This window comes from Mesoplodon bidens, assembly GCF_964165515.1.
Source record: "Mesoplodon bidens genome assembly, chromosome: 4".
In the NCBI taxonomy this organism is placed as follows: domain Eukaryota; kingdom Metazoa; phylum Chordata; class Mammalia; order Artiodactyla; family Ziphiidae; genus Mesoplodon; species Mesoplodon bidens.
The window spans coordinates 125,970,548-125,989,215 of record NC_138160.1 but is presented as its reverse complement, the minus strand read 5'-3'; the positions used below and the strand labels follow the sequence as shown (position 1 = coordinate 125,989,215).

Sequence of the window (18,668 nt, the reverse complement as noted above, 5' to 3'; positions counted from 1 at the left end):
AGTTCAAGCTGTGCAACCTCTCTGGGCCTACAGGCTTTAACTATTAGGTGGGCAGGCTGACCTTGGCACACTGGGAATATTGGGATTTCATGGGCAGGCTGACTTTGGCAGAGTGGGAATATGGAATTCAGACAGACTGGGTGGAAATCCCAGCTCTGCCACGTCCTAGGTATCACCTCAGATGAGTTATGAAAACTTCCTAGCTCTCAGTTTCTTCACCTGTAAAATGGGGTTCTCATGGTATCCTCCTCACAGATTTGTGTGAGGATGGGATAATTCATTTAAAGTATTTAGCGCAGTGCCTACTTCATAGCAACTAGCTGAAATTTGCTCAGCTAACCTTCTTCTTCTTTTTTATTTTTTAAACTATTGAACATTTTAGACCCTTTGCCAATAATAATATTCTTTATTAAGTTGTTTATGCTCAGTGCCTTCAAAATCTACAACTCTGCGAGATGGGTACTGTAATTATTATTGCCACTTTTAAAAAGGGAAAACACAGACTCATCATGTTTGGGAACTTGTGTCAGGTCAGAGCAAAACTAAATACAAACCCCCTCTGACTGCAAAGTGTAGGCTCTGAATGATGACCCTGTGCTGCTTCCATCCAATGCATCATCAGCAACAGTGAGAAAAGCAGATGGGGAACAATTCTACTCTCAAGCGGCTTGAGTGAATGAGTGTTTCCATGTAGGAGTTCAGGAAAAATCTGTCGCGGACGGTGAGGGTGGCTGCTTAGTTCTGTGTGTGTTTTCAAAATGTCAATTTTGTTTTGATATTTGATTTTTTTTCTGCTAATATAATCATTCTTAAATCGATAGTCTTTCCCAAAATTTGATGATGCAATGTTCCCCTTAATTGTAAAATCTAGTAGAATTGAAGGGAACATCCATGCTGTTGAGAAGTAAACTGTCACCACTGCCATCCAAAAATGTTCTGAAAAGTGCCTTTTTGACTTGAATATATGTATATTAATAAATGTGTATATTATATATATATATATATATATTAGTATATGCATTAGTATTGGATACGTATATGTTTGGAAACTGGAAGTCATAGTAAGCCAGAAAATGTAACCCTATCAAAGGTCCAATTCAAATTTGAAACAGAAATCTCCATGGAACAAAACAGGCCACGTTTGTCAGAACTGACTCCCCAGCCCTGTGTTGGCCAGAACGCCCACTCCGCATCGCCAATGTTTTTTTGCTTTCCTCTACTCTCCAGTCAGCTCTGACTCTGGCAAGCAGTCAAGAAGGGAACAAGAGAGATGGAAGTTCTCTGAGTATCTGACCCCTTACTGGCCGTTCAGCCATGCAAGCTGTGAAACCAGTTAAAAAAAAAAAAATAAGTTGCCTTTCTTTTCCTCTCTCCCCTCTGACAAACTGCCTCTTTCTCCCTCCACCATCACAGAAGGAAAACAATGGCGAGCCTTAGTGTTCCCATGAAAAGGGGCAGTCACACCCTGCAGGCCTGCTGTCACTGCTCCAGCATGCTGCCAGGGGCCGAGAAGGGACAACTCCGATTGCTCCAGCTCAGACTGGTCCTGGCATGGTCGTATGGAGGAGCCAGAGCAGGGATTTGCAGCAGGACGCCATACTTGCAGACCGGGCATCCTCCCAGGACCCACTAGGGTCTCCTCTCCCCAAGATGATACCTGGTGTGCAAGTCTCCTTTTAGAAGTGCATAGATTACACTCTCTGTTTCTTTCCTTATTGGCCTTTTAAGGACAACTGGGAGCCCTTACCTAACCCAAAGTGTCTCCCTGTGTACCTTGCAGGAATTGGGGCGTTTACCCGGGACACACTATGGTGCTTCAGCCAAGTGAAAGGCACTATGGAGACTGGAACCACCGAAGGTAGGAGAAAGCTCCTGCTCCCCTCTTTCTTGCCTCCTTGGGGTTTGTGCTGGTTCCAGATTTGAAATGTTCATCTTTGTGTCCATGAATGTAAGTCCCCACACATCCCAGAATAGCGTTCTGAGCTAGTAATGGATTTAATCATCTTTTTCTACCTTTTTTTTTTTTCTGTTGAAGCTTATTTTATTCCCACCAGTGAGGCAGCACTGAAATGAACTTTCAGTGAAATAGGTTGGCAGTGAGAGGGGCTAAACTATGCAAGTCTTGTTTCAGGATGGTCTGTTAGCTCTGTAGAATTCTGAAAGCAAACATTTCAAGATGGTCAGACGTTCACCTCGTCCTTCCATTCTGTGTTGAAGATGACTTGCCACTATACATGAAACACACGGGGAAAATGAAGAATTCAAGTCTGACTTGAATATAAACTGTGGGTACATTGAGTCCCAATATCAGCGTATAATTTCCTTTCTGACTCTCAAGAGAGTTTCCTATTCCGGGTCCTTTACCTGGGAAATGCAATCCTTTTCCTCCTCCTGAAGAAATTGCGTTTAATTCTCTTTATTTTCCATAAGCCTGAGCTTGGAGACCTTCAAGACTCTCCCAAAGGCTGTCTTCATTTCAAAATAGCTTAGTGATAGGCAACTGGAAGGAACTAGAATAGCACTTCTGGGTGTTTTAAATCAAGGTTCAGCTGTTGTGGCAGAATGTAGTAAGGGTTGCCTGAAACAGACTGTACTAAATTGCTGGTAGGTATAGATACCAGATGTGGTATAAGACAGGTCTAAAGTTAATATTAATGAATGAGGATGTGAATAGTTGGCAGAGTTGAACTTGAATATGGAGACTAACATGCATAAATGCATGTGAACTTTGGGGCCATTCTATAGCATTTTAATTCTGAATAAAAAATTCTTTAAGTAAAAATTATTTGATCTGCAATCTTGCTATAATTCATTTTTAGAAGCTCGATATAATTAATGGTGGATATCTCAAAACCAAGTGATTTATGCTTAAAGAGTGAGAAAAAGCACACTAACATAATGACTAAATCTATAGAGTTACAGTTTTGTATAACATCTTCTATTGTTCAGATGCACAATCAAATGAAGCTTTACAAACAATTCTCATAAAGCCCCTATAAAGTAGACAGAGCAGGATTTACTAGACCCATTTATGTTCATCTAATCAAAAATATTTGTGAGTGTCTTCTATATGGCAGCACTGACCTAGGCATTAGAAAAAAAGGGAAGGGAGAAAAAATGACTTATTCCCTAACCTCATGAATTTTAAGAAAACTGAAGCTCAAGTTAATCAGTTGTTTTAAATCTTGGCTTTGATTCAAAATCACTTGCACTTTTTAAATAGTAGTGACTTCCAGATCCTCCAAGTGGTACTGAGTTAGAGGTTTGAGGACCAGGGTGATGCAGTGTATTTTAATGAGCTCATCCAGATGATTCTGATGTGGTGGACTGGCTTTGGGGACCACCAGGCTAGACTTCTTCCAGATTATCCATTATTCTCAGACTCTAGACTTAAATCTTGTCTTTGTGACTGGCTCCCCTCCTACTGTAAGGGTTTTGAGTGTCTACTCAAGCCATAGCTCTTATCAGTTGAGGACTTACTATGTAGTGATTACTCTAATAAGTGCTTAAAATAAATTAATAAGATAATGTAGGTACAGCATTTGCACGGTACTTTACACTTTGTGAGTACTCAGTATTTGTAAGCTGTTATTATAAATGCCATTATAATTAGATCTTCATTCTAATTTAACCCTCACCAAAATCTTGAGTGGTAAGGGTTTTTATTCCCACTTAACTTATGAAGACATTGAAGCTAAACAAATAAATAAAGACTAAGTTCTTTGCCAAGAGCTCCATAACTAATCAATGGGTGAGCTGGGTTTCAACCCAGTCTATAGGACCCCAAGCCCAGCTCTTTAAACATTGTTGGGAAGACAGAGATTCTCACTTAGTAGGTTGAAATAAGGCACAGGAATCTGTATTTTTCACACATGCTCTTATGATCGTCATGGCAGGTGAACAGAGGATGGGTTTAAATGTTTGCTGCTCATGATAAATAAGTACTGCAGCCTGCTTGAACTAACCATTAATTGAGACATAGTCAGAATGACAGTCACTCCCAACTTTTGTCTGAAAAAATCACTCTAAAGTGGTGAAAAAAGGGAAAATCATTTTTTAAGAGGAGAATCAGATTGGACACTAACGTGTCCAACTAATACTACCTCAATGGCAGTTGAATATTTGTTGAGTGAATGGCTTTCAATTAATAAAAATCAACGTTCTTAAAAATCAGGTTTTTTAAAATTGGCCTGCTCAACCCAAGTTGGGTTAAGTCAATAAAAATTATTGAACTTTCAAGTCTTTTTTTTTGCTTAATGAAGTATCTTTTTTAAAATTGAAGTATAATTGACTTAGAATATTGTGTTAGTTTCAGGTGTACAGAAAGTTATTCAGTTATATATACTTTTTTCTGATTATTTTTCCATTATAGGTTATTACAAGATAGAGAATATAATTCCCTGTGCTATACAGTAAATCCTTGTTGCTTGTCTATTTTATGTATAATAGTTTATATCTGTTAATCCCAAACTCCCTCTCCCCTCTCTTTCCCCTTTGGTAATCATAGTTTCTTTTCTGTGTCTGTGAGTCTGTTCCTTTTTCGTATATAGGTTCCTTGAATTATTTTTAGATTCCACATGTAAGTGACATAATATTTCCCTTCCACTTTATTTATTTCTACTAATGACTTTTCTGTTCCATTTCTACCACTCTCTAGTCAGTGACCTTGGCCAAATCACTTAATGTCTCTGTGCTTACATTCGCTTGTCTGAAAAATGGAGATAATAATACAGGTATCTATTAGGATGGTGTGAGGGCTAGGTGAATATGAAATCTAGGTTGTTATTAGATGCTCAGATCACATTATTGTTTTATAAAGGCAGGGCTGAGACTAGGTGAAATGACAAAAATAAAGATAAATATTTTAATTTAATATTTTAAAAAAACCAAAATTAATGAGAAGAATCCATGATGAACAAAATATCAAAATGTTTAATAAAGAAAGGATCAGTATTACTGATTTACTTTTCCTTTTGCTTCAGGTTCCAATATGGCTCAGCATGCCACTCTTACTGCTAATTTACCTAAATGTATATCTTGGGTATCAACTAGTAGGCTAGATTTTTTTCACATTCCATATTATTCAGTAGGATATTAGATGATTGATACTATAGATCCAACAGTAAATTTAGTGAGCACTTATTAGATCCAAGGCACTGCCCCAGAAAGTGAAAGGATTATAAAGATAAATATAGTCAAAGTTTTCAAGGAATGCACCATTTAAGGGGAGACAGGAATTGGCACAGAAGAATAAGGCATTGCATCATAAATATAATACAGGGCAAGGTGAGCTAAAGACAAAGTGCTTTGACTAAAGACTAAAGTGCTTTGAATACAAAAGAGACCAAAATCTCATATATTGAGGGAACTGTTGAAATAGTTCTTATCAGAATTCTGATGAGAGGCAATATGGCTTTATTAGAGGGGAGAAGTTGCAGATGATGTGGAAGTACGAGACTCAGGATGTATTCTGGAGGTAAGGAAATGGATTTTAGTGGAGAGGTAAAGTAGGGAATTAAGACAGCTCCCGGGTTTTGGCCTTGAGCAATTGGGTGGTTTGTGGGTGCGAGTTACTGAGACTGGGAAACCTGAAAAGAAGCATATGGGGGGATTCCCTCTCCCCTCCTACATTCAGTAGCCGGGTCTATGAAATAAACTGGCAACAGAAAGATTAACAGGAGAAAATGTATACAGATGCATAAACTTTTACTTTGTGCATGGAGGCAACCCGGGAAAAAAAGTGAATACCCAAAAAAGTAGTGAGATTTGAGAGTTTATATACCACCTTAACAAGGGAAGCAGAAAGGATGTAGGCCTCTTAGAGGAGAATTAATTATTTTTAGGAAAGATGAACGGTCCCTTAGAAGAAGAGATGGAAGAGATGAGAGACTGTGACAAAGTTTGTCTGGATGTGGTGTCCCCTAGTCTTCTCTCCTGTGATAATAAGTCCACCTGTGACAAATCAATTTTCCCTGGTTGATAAGATTCCCAGGGAGGGGATTTATGAACATGAGTTCCTATTGGAGAATCTGTCTTTAGGCAGATGAGGGGAATTCAGAGAAAGCCTCTTCCTACGTTTGCTGTTTCTCAAGTGCCTTCAGCTCAAAATAATCAATATACCAAAGAAGCATGTTTTGAGGTTGCATGTCCTGAGCTCCATTAGGGAGAAATATCATGAGCTTCATTTTGAGCATAAGTGTGAAAAAGTTGTAAGATACTCAGGGGTAGATACTAAGAAAGAAGTTGTATGTATGAATGTGGCTCTTCAGAGGGAGAATGCGAGATGGAGATAGAAAGTAGGGTGGCATCAACACCTAGATTATATTTGGAACCACTGAACTGGATGGGATCACATATGTCATGCAGACCATTCGACATGCAGTCAACAAACAACTCGTCCATGTCCTGAAGCTTTCACTCTTGCTGCTGGTTAGGATGCCATCTAAGCATTGTTCACTTACTTTAGCTCTTAGAAGATGCACATTCAAGGTTTCTGATTCCCCATGTGCAATTCTTGTGTTTGATTTGCCTAGCATGCACATTTCATATAGTACCTCATTTCATCTTATGTAGTTTTACACTACATCATCCTAGGAACACTTTACATGCTGGAAATTGCCTATGCTGGACATGAGACAATTTCTTGAGATTTTGTGTAAGAGTCTGTGCGTGAGAAGATGTCAGAATAATCTGGTGGGATTTCTGATTTTTTTCTTAGCTATTGCATATAACCATTTCCTTTCTGACACTACAATTCTGGGGTATTTCTTCCCCATTCTGCAGTTCTTTAATATCAGTCAGTATAGGTCATTTCACCTTTTTCATGGGAAATAAACATGATATTTATTCTGTTTTGCTACATGGGCATAACCTTCTTTCCTGCCCCTCCTTCTGAAAAGACAGCTCACGTAGTGAGAAGGATGAGGCAGTCTATTGATTCAGTTGCCTAATGAGAGAAAAATATCAGTTTGGCTGCTGATGTGAGATGCATCTGATACACCCTAAACTAAACACTGATGATTTCAAGGACCTTCCAAGCAAACAGGAATCCTCGACCTAAAACATATGCAAGAATGTCAGATCTCTGCACTGATGTCTGAGAAATGTGGGGATCATAGGAATGATTTTTCAGCTTCCCTTTAGTCATTATGACTCTTTGCTGTCACCCAAAAAGAAAAATACTGATTGGATTATCTCAAAGCAGTGTAAAGACTGTGACCTTCTCATTTTATAATAGAAAGAAGCCAGTGATGGACAAATAACCTTTCTTAGATGTTTATGCAACATAAATGGCACAGGGTGATTGTCACCTCACAGATCTTAGCCTAAAATATATAAAACAGAGTCTTGCTTGCCTCGTTCCTCCTAGTCCTAGATATAAGATGCAGTGGTGGCAATGATAAAACCTCCCCTTTGGGGAAGAAGAACTCTTGTTTTTGGACGGAAGCTTTCTGGATCAACAATCTCAAGCCACCAACATAGGGTTATTAATCAAGCTCTAACCTGAAGTCAGGTTATCTCTAACTTTAGGCTGGGTTGGTTACCCAGTTAGTGACCTTAGGTCACCAAATGATTTTTCGAACCTTATTGTGCATATGAATCACCTGAGGAGGGTTTAAAATGCATATTCCCAGGTCCTACCCTTAGTGATTCTGATTCAGAAGGTCTGGGATGGCATCAAAGAGCTTGCAAATTTCACAGGCCTCCCAGATAATTCTAACATACGTTGATCCAAGAGACACTGAGAAATTCTATTTGTTCTTTCCTGACATCAGGGAGCTATTGTGAGAGCATAGCAGATAGAACATCTGAGCGTATTTTGAGTGCTTTTTAAAGGAAATCAGAATGCCAATAAATACGAAGTTACTGTGCAGCCCAGTTCTCTGCCCTAGGCACTGAAGGGAGCAAAAGCCCCTCCTCTGTGCATCAAAAGGAAGCCCGGAATCTCCTCCCTGCATCCAGCCAGCTACAAAGGGATTTCCTACACAACTGTACTTTGTACTGGGCTCCAATCTGCTAGAAGCAAAATTGGTCTGATTATGAACAAGTTGCCACGAGATGAAAGCATTTTTCTCAGCTGTGATTGAGGATGCCTTGATGCCAGAGAGCTGCGGGCTTGCCATGCTCTGAAGGTGCCTTGGTGAGAAGTGGACTTGCAGGAAGCTTGCACGGCTCTGTGGGGGAAGGGAAGCAGATACTCTGCACAGCACTGAGTTCAAACATCCTGTTCCTCTGTAAGCATTAGGTAATTAAACATTTCCAAGCCAAGAAAGAGAAAAGGCTCCACGGCTGTTCATTTCACCCCTGCCCTAATACCAGTCACTTTAAATGTGTTTCCTCAGCAAATATTTATGGAGCACCTACTCTGTGCCAGGCACCGGCTGGGGGAACAAGGCACCATTGCTCCCCTCCTGTGAGCAGTTTACACTCTCCTGAGGGATATCAACAAGTGGTTGTCAATTGCAATCCAGGGTGAGTGTGGAAAATGCTAGGAAAACAGTAAGCCACCTAACTCAACCCACAGTGGGGTAGCAGAGGGCTCAGGGAAGGGTCTCTACAGTAACTGGCAGCCAATCTGAGGCCAAACGAAGGAATAGGAATTAGGCAGGCTCTTTAGACACATAGACCCAAGTTTTATTTAGGGTTTAACTATTCCTTTAGGCAAATTACTCTTCTTCCCTGGGCTGTCTTGAGAGGCTTTCTTTTTTTTTAATTTATTTTATTGAAGTATAGTTGATTTACAATGTATTAATTTCTGCTATACAGCAAAGTGATTCATATATATATATATATATATACACACATATATATTCTTTTTCACATTCTTTTCCATTTTGGTTTATCACAGGATATTGAATAGAGTTCCCTGTGCTATACAATAGAACCTTGTTGTTTATCCATTCTATATATAATAGTTTGCACCTGTTAATCCCGAACTCCCAGTCTATCCCTTCCTCCCCTCTCCCTGAAGCTTTCTTAATAAGATCTTGAAAAGTACTACACAGTACTTGGCCATGGTAGAGTAATAATAATGATAATTCTATTTAATCAGACTGCACCGGGCCAGATTCTGTAATAATAACTTTGAATATATTATCTCATTTAATTTTTGCCACAAGATATGAGGCAACCTCATTTTACAGAGGAGGAAATTGAGGCTCAGAAAGTTCAACAACCTACCCCAGTAACACACCTGTCTGAAATCAGAGTTTGTGTGATAGCACACCCCTGGAAAATAGCCTGACACCAAGAACGGGCTCAGTGAAGACTTACTGAATGAATAGAGCCTTCAGCACATACTAAATGTCAACAAAGCAAAAAAAAATATGATTACCATTAATACAAAAATAATGAATGTTTACAGGAGAATAAACTAACTCATTTTAAAACAATCCATCATAAATATAACATAGCACTTTTCTGCTTTTAATATATATGGGTTATTTTTTTTTTATAACCCCCATGGGAGATAACTAGAGTAGGTTTTTTTTGGTTTTTTTTTTTTCGGTACGCGGGCCTCTCACTGTTGTGGCCTCTCCCGCTGCGGAGCACAGGCTCCAGATGCGCAGGCTCAGCGGCCGTGGCTCACGGGCCTAGCCGCTCCATGGCATGTGGGATCCTCCCAGACCGGGGCACGAACCAGTGTGCCCTGCATCGGCAGGCGGACTCTCAACCGCTGCGCCACCAGGGAAGCCCTAGAGTAGGTTTTATAATCTCATGTTACAGGTATAAAAGAGATAATATAGATATTACTGATAGTAGATAGATTATTCCTCACAGAGATGAAAAGATTAAGGCAAATAGAGATAAATTTTAAATTGCCCATGGTCTCATAGAGACCAGAAAGCAAACTTTTGAATCCTACACCAGCGAGTTTTCTTCTGCTCATCTTCCACTACACAATATAGATTGAAGATGGCTTTGGGGTGGGGAGCACTCTGTTCTAGAAGCACTGACTGTGAATTTGAAACATGGTTGACCGTCTTGAAAATGCAGGGCATTGGTCACATGGCAGCCCAAGCGAAATCCTTTACTCAAGATGCTTCTAGTTGCAACAGGAAAATTCATCTAACATATGGAGCAGCAAAAGAGTTATTACCTCTTCCTTAGATCTGCAAATATCTGCTAAGTACCCACTGTGTGCTAGGCGTTCTAGGCATTGGAGATTCAGTAGTGGAGGGGATAGACAATAGATAAAATAAATAAGTGGAATATAACATATAAAGTTATAAGTGCAATTGAGGAAAGTAAGGCAACAGAAGGTCTAGGGGTGTGGGTGTTCTCTTTTAAATAGGATGGTCAAGATGTCATGCAAAAGATAACATTTTAGCAATGATATGAAGAAGGTGAGAGATCAAGTCATATGGATATCTGGGAAGGAGAGTTCCAGATAGAGGTAATGGTCAGTGCAAATGCCCTGAGGCAAGAGCTTATCTGGTATGTTCAAGGACTAGACATGAGGCTAGTGGGGCTGAAGTTGAGTGAGCAAAGAGAGAAGTTGTGAGAGGTGGAGACAAGAGAGATGATGACAGGCAGATGCAAGCAGGGGCCTTAGAGACCATTACAAAGACCTGAACTTCTGCCTGAATGAGGTAGAGAGCCAGTGCTCATAAAATGCTCTTTTTAACAACAGGTCAATAATAAACAGTAAGGGGCCAGGGTCAGAAGCAAAGAACCCAGTTAAGCAGTTACTGCCATTACCTAGTTTCACATAAGTCCTGAGGCAGGGAGCCCCCCAGAGCCGACTAATTCCCTGGCTGAAGTACAGCATGGAGGACTCAGATTCTCTTCACCTCCCTGCCTTGCTATCCTTGGAATGTCAGCTTTGTCCCAAGACAACTGCAGCCATTCAGGGTGTCACACTCAGAGAGACACAATATACAGTGAAAAGACATGGTTGTGGGGGTTTTTTGACAATTTTTTTCTTCCAGATGTCCCTAACGATTTCTTATGTTGTCCCCTTGGCCTCAGTCTGAGTCATATACCCATTTTTAAACCGATATGGACAAGGAAAGTGGGGTTAGTCTAGCTGCTTTACACAGATCAGGCTTGCATCTAAGCTTGGTACAGGATGGTCATCTCCGAGTAGAGGATGCCACAATAAAACCTGGGCTTTCCAGCAAGGAATGGGCTGCCATTCCAGGTAGTCCAACAACAGTGTCAACTACAGGAAGCAGAGGCAGACCAATCCTAATGCTACCACTGGGCAAAGGGTGGAGGTTCACTGGCTAGTTCTTTGTAGAACATTTGGCTCCAGTAAATCCAAATGCCAAGCTTCCCTTGTCTGACTTCCTTGAAGCTGCTGTCTGGATGTATGAGAAGATAACTAGCCTTTTGTTTTCTTCTTATGTTACTGATTTAGCAGGCTGAGCATCATCCCACTTATTGCCTATGTTATTCGTTAATGTAATTTAAAAGCCAAGAATAAATAATTAAGCACATGGACCCTGTAGAGTGACACCTGGTTTTGGGCCCAAGGTTTCAAGGAAGCATTATGCCTTTTTCTTCAGTGTTTATTTATTTATTTATTTTTATTTTATTTTATTTTATTTTTTTAACATCTTTATTGGAGTATAATTGCTTTACAATGGTGTGTTTGTTTCTGCTTTATAACAAAGTGAATCAGTTATACATATACATATATCCCCATATCTCTTCCCTCTTGTGTCTCCCTCCCTCCCACCCTCCCTATCCCACCCCTCTAGGTGGTCACAAAGCACCGAGCTGACCTCCCTGTGCTATGCAGCTGCTTCCCACTAGCTATCTATTTTACGTTTGGTAGTGTATATATGTCCATGCCACTCTCTCACTTTGTCACAGCTTACCCTTCCCCCTCCCCATATTCTCAAGTCCATTCTCTAGTAGGTCTGTGTCTTTATTCCCCGTCCTGCCCCTAGGTTCTTCGTGACCTTTTCTTTTTGTTTTTTCTTAGATTCCATATATATGTGTTAGCATACAGTATTTGTTTTTCTCTTTCTGACTTGCTTCACCCTGTATGACAGTCTCTAGTTCCATCCACCTCACTACAAATAACTCAATTTCGTTTCTTTTTATGGCTGAGTAATATTCCATTGTATATATGTACCACATCTTCTTTATCCATTCATCTGTTGATGGACACTTAGGTTGCTTCCATGTCCTGGCTATTGTAAATAGAGCTGCAATGAACATTTTGGTACATGACTCTTTTTGAATTATGGTTTTCTCAGGGTATATGCCCAGTAGTGGGATTGCTGTGTCGTATGGTAGTTCTATTTTTAGTTTTTTAAGGAACCTCCATACTGTTCTCCATAGTGGCGGTATCAATTTACACTTCTACCAACAGTGTAAGAGGGTTCCCTTTTCTCCACACCCTCTCCAGAATTTATTGTTTGTAGATTTTTTGATGATGGCCATTCTGACTGGTGTGAGATGATATCTCATTGTAGTTTTGATTTGCATTTCTCTAATGATTAATGATGTTGAGCATTCTTTCATGTGTTTGTTGGCAATCTGTATATCTTCTTTGGAGAAATGTGTATTTAGGTCTTCTGCCCATTATAGGATTGGGTTGGTTTTTTTTTTTTTTTTGATATTGAGCTGCATGAGCTGCTTGTAAATTCTGGAGATTAATCCTTTGTCAGTTGCTTCATTTGCAAATATTTTCTCCCATTCTGAGGGTTGTGTTTTGGTCTTGTTTATGGTTTCCTTTGCTGTGCAAAAGCTTTTAAGTTTCATTAGGTCCAATTTGTTTATCTTTGTTTTTATTTCCATTTCTCTAGGAGGTGGGTCAAAAAGGATCTTGCTGTGATGTATGTCATAGAGTGTTCTGCCTATGTTTTCCTCTAAGAGTTTTATAGTGTCTGGCCTTACACTTAGGTCTTTAATCCATTTTGAGTTTATTTTTGTGTATGGTGTTAGGGAGTGTTCTAATTTCATACTTTTACATGTACCTCTCCAGTGTTCCCAGCACCACTTATTGAAGAGGCTGTCTTTTCTCCATTTTTGCCCTTGCCTCCTTTATCAAATGTAAGGTGACCATATGTGCATGGGTTTATCTCTGGGCTTTCTATCCTGTTCCATTGATCTATATTTCTGTTTTTGTGCCAGTACCATACTGTCTTGATTACTGTAGCTTTGTAGTATAGTCTGAAGTCAGGGAGCCTGATTTCTCCAGCTCCGTTTTTCTTTCTTAAGATTGCTTTGCCTATTCAGGGTCTTTTGCGTTTCCATACAAACTGTGAACTTTTTTGTTCTAGTTCTGTGAAAAATGCCAGTGGTAGTTTGATAGGGATTGCATTGAATCTGTAGATTGCTTTGGATAGTAGAATCATTTTCACAATGTTGATTCTTCCAATCCAAGAACATGGTATATCTCTCCATCTATTTGTATTATCTTTAATTTCTTTCATCAGTGTCTTATAATTTTTTGCATACAGGTCTTTTGTTTCCTTAGGTAGGTTAATTCCTAGATATTTTATTGTTTTTGTTGCAATGGTAAATGGGAGGGTTTTCTTAATTTCACTTTCAGATTTTTCTTCATTAGTGTATAGGAATGCTAGAGATTTCTGTGCATTAGTTTTGTATCCTGCTAATTTACCACATTCATTGATTAGCTCTAGTAGTTTTCTGGTAGCATCTTTCGGATTCTCTATGTATAGTATCATGTCATCTGCAAACAGTGACAGCTTTACTTCTTCTTTTCCCATTTGGATTCCTTTTCTTTCTTTTTCTTTTCTGATTGCTGTGGCTAAAACTTCCAAAACTATGTTGAATAATAGTGGTGAGAGTGGGCAACCTTTTCTTGTTCCTGATCTTAGTGGAAATGGTTTCAGTTTTTCACCATTGAGGATGATGTTGGCTGTGGGTTTGTCATATATGGCCTTTATTATGTTGAGGAAAGTTCCCTCTATGCCTACTTTCTGGAGGGTTTTTATCATAAATGGGTGTTGAATTTTGTCAAAAGCTTTCTCTGCATCTATTGAGATGATCATATGGTTTTTCTCCTTCAATTTGTTAATATGGTGTATCACATTGATTGATTTGCATATATTGAAGAATGCTTGCATTCCTGGGATAAACCGCACTTGATCGTGGTGTATGATCCTTTTAATGTGCTGTTGGATTCTGTTTGCTAGTATTTTGTTGAGGATTTTTGCATCTATGTTCATCAGTGATATTGGCCTGTAGTTTTCTTTCTTTGTGACATCTTTGTCTGGTTCTGGTATCAGGGTGATGGGTAAAATGAGTTTGGGAGTGTTCCTCCCTCTGCTATGTTTTGGAAGAGTTTGAGAATGATAGGTGTTAGCTCTTCTGTAAATGTTTGGTAGAATTCACCTGTGAAGCCATCTGGTCCTGGGCTTTTGTTTGTTGGAAGATTTTTAATCACAGTTTCAATTTCAGTTCTTGTGATTGGTCTGTTCACATTTTCTGTTTCTTCCTGGTTCAGTCTTGGAAGGTTGTGCATTTCTAAGAATTTGTCCTTTTCTTTCAGGTTGTCCATTTTATTGGCATAGAGTTGCTTGTAGTAATCTCTCATGATCCTTTGATTCAGTAAGTATATTACACCTTTCCAAGCAATAAAATGAACAGCTTTAAAGAACTTTTTAATTGGGAGATTAAAAAAAAAAAAAGGCAGGACATGCAAATGATCTGCAGTTCAAAACACAAAGTCCTGTCACTTACATTCTATCCCACCTGTTCAACACACCATCCAAGTGCTGCAAACACAAGACAGTTCAGAGGAACAGTGTTATAACCCCTTAATTGCTACATCACCCAATAAGTTACAATTAAAAAGCTCCTTATAACAAGAAGTCCACCTATCCACAGATATTGGAGAATCCCAGGCTCTTCCGTACATTACTGAAAAAAAGTGCAAATACATTCATAAAGGCAAAAAAACTTTAGGTAACATGACAACCCACATCTTTTGCTGTTCAGACTCTACCGGCCACCTCAGTATTGGGGAAACGTTCCTCAGTTTTGGCAGCCCAGGCTCCAGAAATGCACACCCACGTTTGCATCCCAGTTTTGTAACTCTGAGTATGCATTTAATCTCTCTGTGCCTCTGTTTCCTCATCTGTAACATAGAGAAAATAATTGAAGCCACTTCAAGGGCCCTTGTGAGGATGAAATTAGGTAATATATATAAAGTATTTATGACACAACATGGAATATAGTCAGCATCAATAAATGTTTGCTTTTTCAGTATTAAGACTAATTTAACCATTATACCAACTCTGTGAAGGAGGTATTCTAATACCCAGATTTTGGCTGAAGAAACTGAGATTCAAAGAGTTTAAATGATGCACTGATCCCTCTAAACTTGTTAGTAACCAGAAGACCTATGATTTAAACTTAGACGTGAACACTCAGGTGAATTAATAATGTTGACATATGGTGCTTCAGAGACCAGGTGCTGGAATCAGGAAGCTGAGTCAGAATCTTGGCTTTGTCATTACCAGTTGTGTGTCCTGAAGCACGTACTAAAAATAATAGATCCTATATCATAGGGATGTTGTAAGACTTAAATGAGATAATGCTTGTTAGTATTTAGCTCAGGGAACTGCATTCAGCAGGAGCCCCATAAACATTCTTTCATTTTTTTGTAAGGAACAGCAGTGGCCTTAGTCAACTCCACTTACTTCCTCCAGAAGCCCACCCACACACCTTAGAGTCATCCTTGACTCTGCATTCCTCATTTCCCTCAACACACCTGCTCATGTAGTCTAAGTCCTTTATCATTCTTGCTCCTGAATATCTCAGATATAATCTCTAGCATCCCTTGACCTCTCCAACACCATTGCCACTCTCCTAGTTTGGCACCATCTTCCCTTCTCTGGATATTGAAGCAGCCTCCTTGGTTTTCTCCATCCTCCTTCTTGTCTTGACCACCTCCAGCCTGTTCTTCACCCTGTACCTGTAGTCGTATTTCTCATGTGCACACAAGTCACTTGCCTCCCTAAATCCTTCAGTGGGCCCCATTGTTCTTAGGATACTTCCAGCCTCACTCTGTTTTCCTTCATGTCCCCTGTGCTCCATTTTCCCCTCATGCCATAGCCCCTCACCTCCAGCACTACACATGTGTTGTCCTCTTTGCCACAAATATTGTTCACCCTCTCTTTCCCTGGCACACCCCTACTCATCATTCACATCTCAGCCTTGGTTTCACTTTTCCTAGTAAGCCTTCCCTAACCCTGGACTCTCAGCTTGATGGCCCTTCCAAGAGGTCCTAGATGTTATCTATCATAGCACTTGCCAAATGCATTATGATTTCCTTACTCCTTGCATGTTTCCTCTGCTAGATCATAATCTCCATGAAGGCAGGGCCATATATAATGTGTCTACTACAACTGCAAGTTGTATAAGCAGCCCTAATGCCCAGCACAGGGCCTGGCACATCATGCTACTGAACAAATATTATTGAATAAATGCATGCGTGAATGAATGACCACCAGCTTTCCAATCAGCAAAGCCCAACAAGACAGAAGACTCTAAGAAAATTCATCCTAGTGGCAAGAATGATGTTTCTTATTACTAGTTCAATGCCCTGTCAGTAAAATTGGTGGATGGGATTCCTTCCAACTTAAATAATTTATCACAGAATAGAGCTGCCATTTTTCAATGTGCCAGTACCAGTGGCTGCCTAAAGACCCAAGTTAGACCAAATGGCGACAACATTATATTTTCAAATTGTCAAAACACTTCTACGAATATTGTTTCATAGGATTTATACACCAGATCTGTGGGAGAGTAAGGTGAGGACTCCAAGATATGAAGAAGTACAGTTAGAACTCAGTTCTCCTCTCAGCGTGTTACTTGCCCACATGATGCTGCCTGATGTACAGTTAATGTGGCCATTACCCCAGCCCTGGTCTCTGAAGACATATTGCTATAAAGCAGTGATTCTCACTGTGGGGATAGGGAGTGGGATAGGATTTTGCCCTCCAGGGGATATTCAGCAATGTCTAGAAACATTTTTTTTTTAATTGTCACGACTGAGGCAGGGAGGGCTTGTTGCTGGCATGTAGTAGGTAGAGGCCAGAGATGCTGCTAAACCTCCTACGATGCACAGCATAGACCTCCTCCCCCATCCTTCAGTACCCCCACCCCAGCTTCTCTGCCACCACCACCAAATTATCCAGCCCTGAACGTCAATAGTGCTGAAGCTGAGGAACCCTGCTGGAAAGCAAAGTCCATAGACAGAAACAGAGGGGAACATAAGTGTATAAATCTCTCCAGATGCAGAGAGACTGGTGAGTGCACAGACCATTTAAAGGCATGAAGTTTGAATTAAAACATAAAATACTCTGCAGACCAAACAGAACTCCTCACAGGCTGTGTGTGCAGTGCAGACTCTCCAGGGAAGTCTTGGCTGAATGAGCAAGTCTTGCTCTGAACCTCAAGAGCAACAGGTAGAACGTTCTCTCCCCGGCTACCTCTTGAAAGATTTACTATTATGACCTCTCAGAATCAAGGAAAAACTTGGGTTAGAAGTGTTTTCCAGAGAAGGCATTAAACCTGATCACTCAAATACCTTTTCTTGTATCTCTAAAGGGTGGCCTAAGGGTCAGAATACTAAGATCTTACCACCTGGATTCATGTGCTGGGTTGCCTTAAAATCCTCCAATATTCTCATCTGTCCAAAAGGAAATAGTGCTGCCTAGTATTGGGGAATAAGGCTGGAATGGATATCGTAGTCAGAGAAATCCAGAAGAAATATATTGTTATTACCTTAGCATATTGATTCCTTTTCATACTGTTCATGGTGTAGTTACAACCCAGAGCTGTGCATGAGAAAAGCAGACAAAGCAGTTCCTTTTGAGGAATTGGAAACACATTCTGGATTTACATTGTAATACTTTCTTCTTACAAAGGCTTTGAGATATAATACGGACTGAATAATTGGGTTGTTCTTTATCCAGCTTGGATGAAGGGAGGTTGAAGTCCACTCTTTCTGAATGAAAGCCAATTAGTGCATAGCCCAAACATAGAAGTTGGAATCTGCTTTATATATTTAAAACACGTTTTATAATTCCATGAATTTGGAGTAAATAGGGGAAAGAGTGAATTTGAGTTGTGATAACTATAAAAAAATTTTAATGTAATATTATTATTTTCATATTCATAAAGTAGCATTAAGAAACATCTTACAATAGACTGACTAATAAACAGAAGTACTCACTATTCCCCCATATAATTCTTGAGGTTCCCTACCTTCAAACTATTGCTCTAATTATTACTTCCTATCAGAATGTTCTTACCACTCACATCTCTACAGATTCAAATTCTCTCTGTCCTTCAAATCCTATCTCAAATGCCACCACCTCCAGGAAGTCTTCTTGGAATCTGATCCCACGTACCAGTTAACTGTGAGAGTTTCCTACTGTGCACTTACTTATCTCTTACTCTCTTATGGACCTTCTGTAATTTTTAATATATTGATATTTATATTTTTCATTTATTTCTTTATTTCTTACCTCCCTACTCACCTTTACACATTGTGTCTTATCCATCCCCCCACTCCCACAGCCCTTGGCTTTGTGTCTTAGAAATAGTAAACCTTCAATGCATATTGACTCTCTGGGGTCATTGACGGGTAGGTGCATGGATTTGGTTAGATTTCTCCCACATGATTATGCTAGTCATTAGCAAACCCTTTCTTTCAAATAGGTCAGAAGTAAACT

At 39.7% G+C, this 18,668-nt stretch overlaps 1 protein-coding gene across 1 annotated transcript in view; it reads left to right on the top strand.

The window, feature by feature from the left end:
• Window positions 1-1,808: 1,808 nt before the first annotated feature.
• Window positions 1,809-18,668, top strand: part of PPP2R2B (protein phosphatase 2 regulatory subunit Bbeta) — a gene marked incomplete at both ends in the record, with an annotated part of 458,963 nt that continues 442,103 nt past the window's right edge. The window contains one exon of the mRNA XM_081230516.1: window positions 1,809-1,858. Within this exon, the coding sequence (XP_081086642.1) occupies window positions 1,809-1,858 (50 nt within the window). The remainder of the gene's footprint in view (window positions 1,859-18,668) is intronic.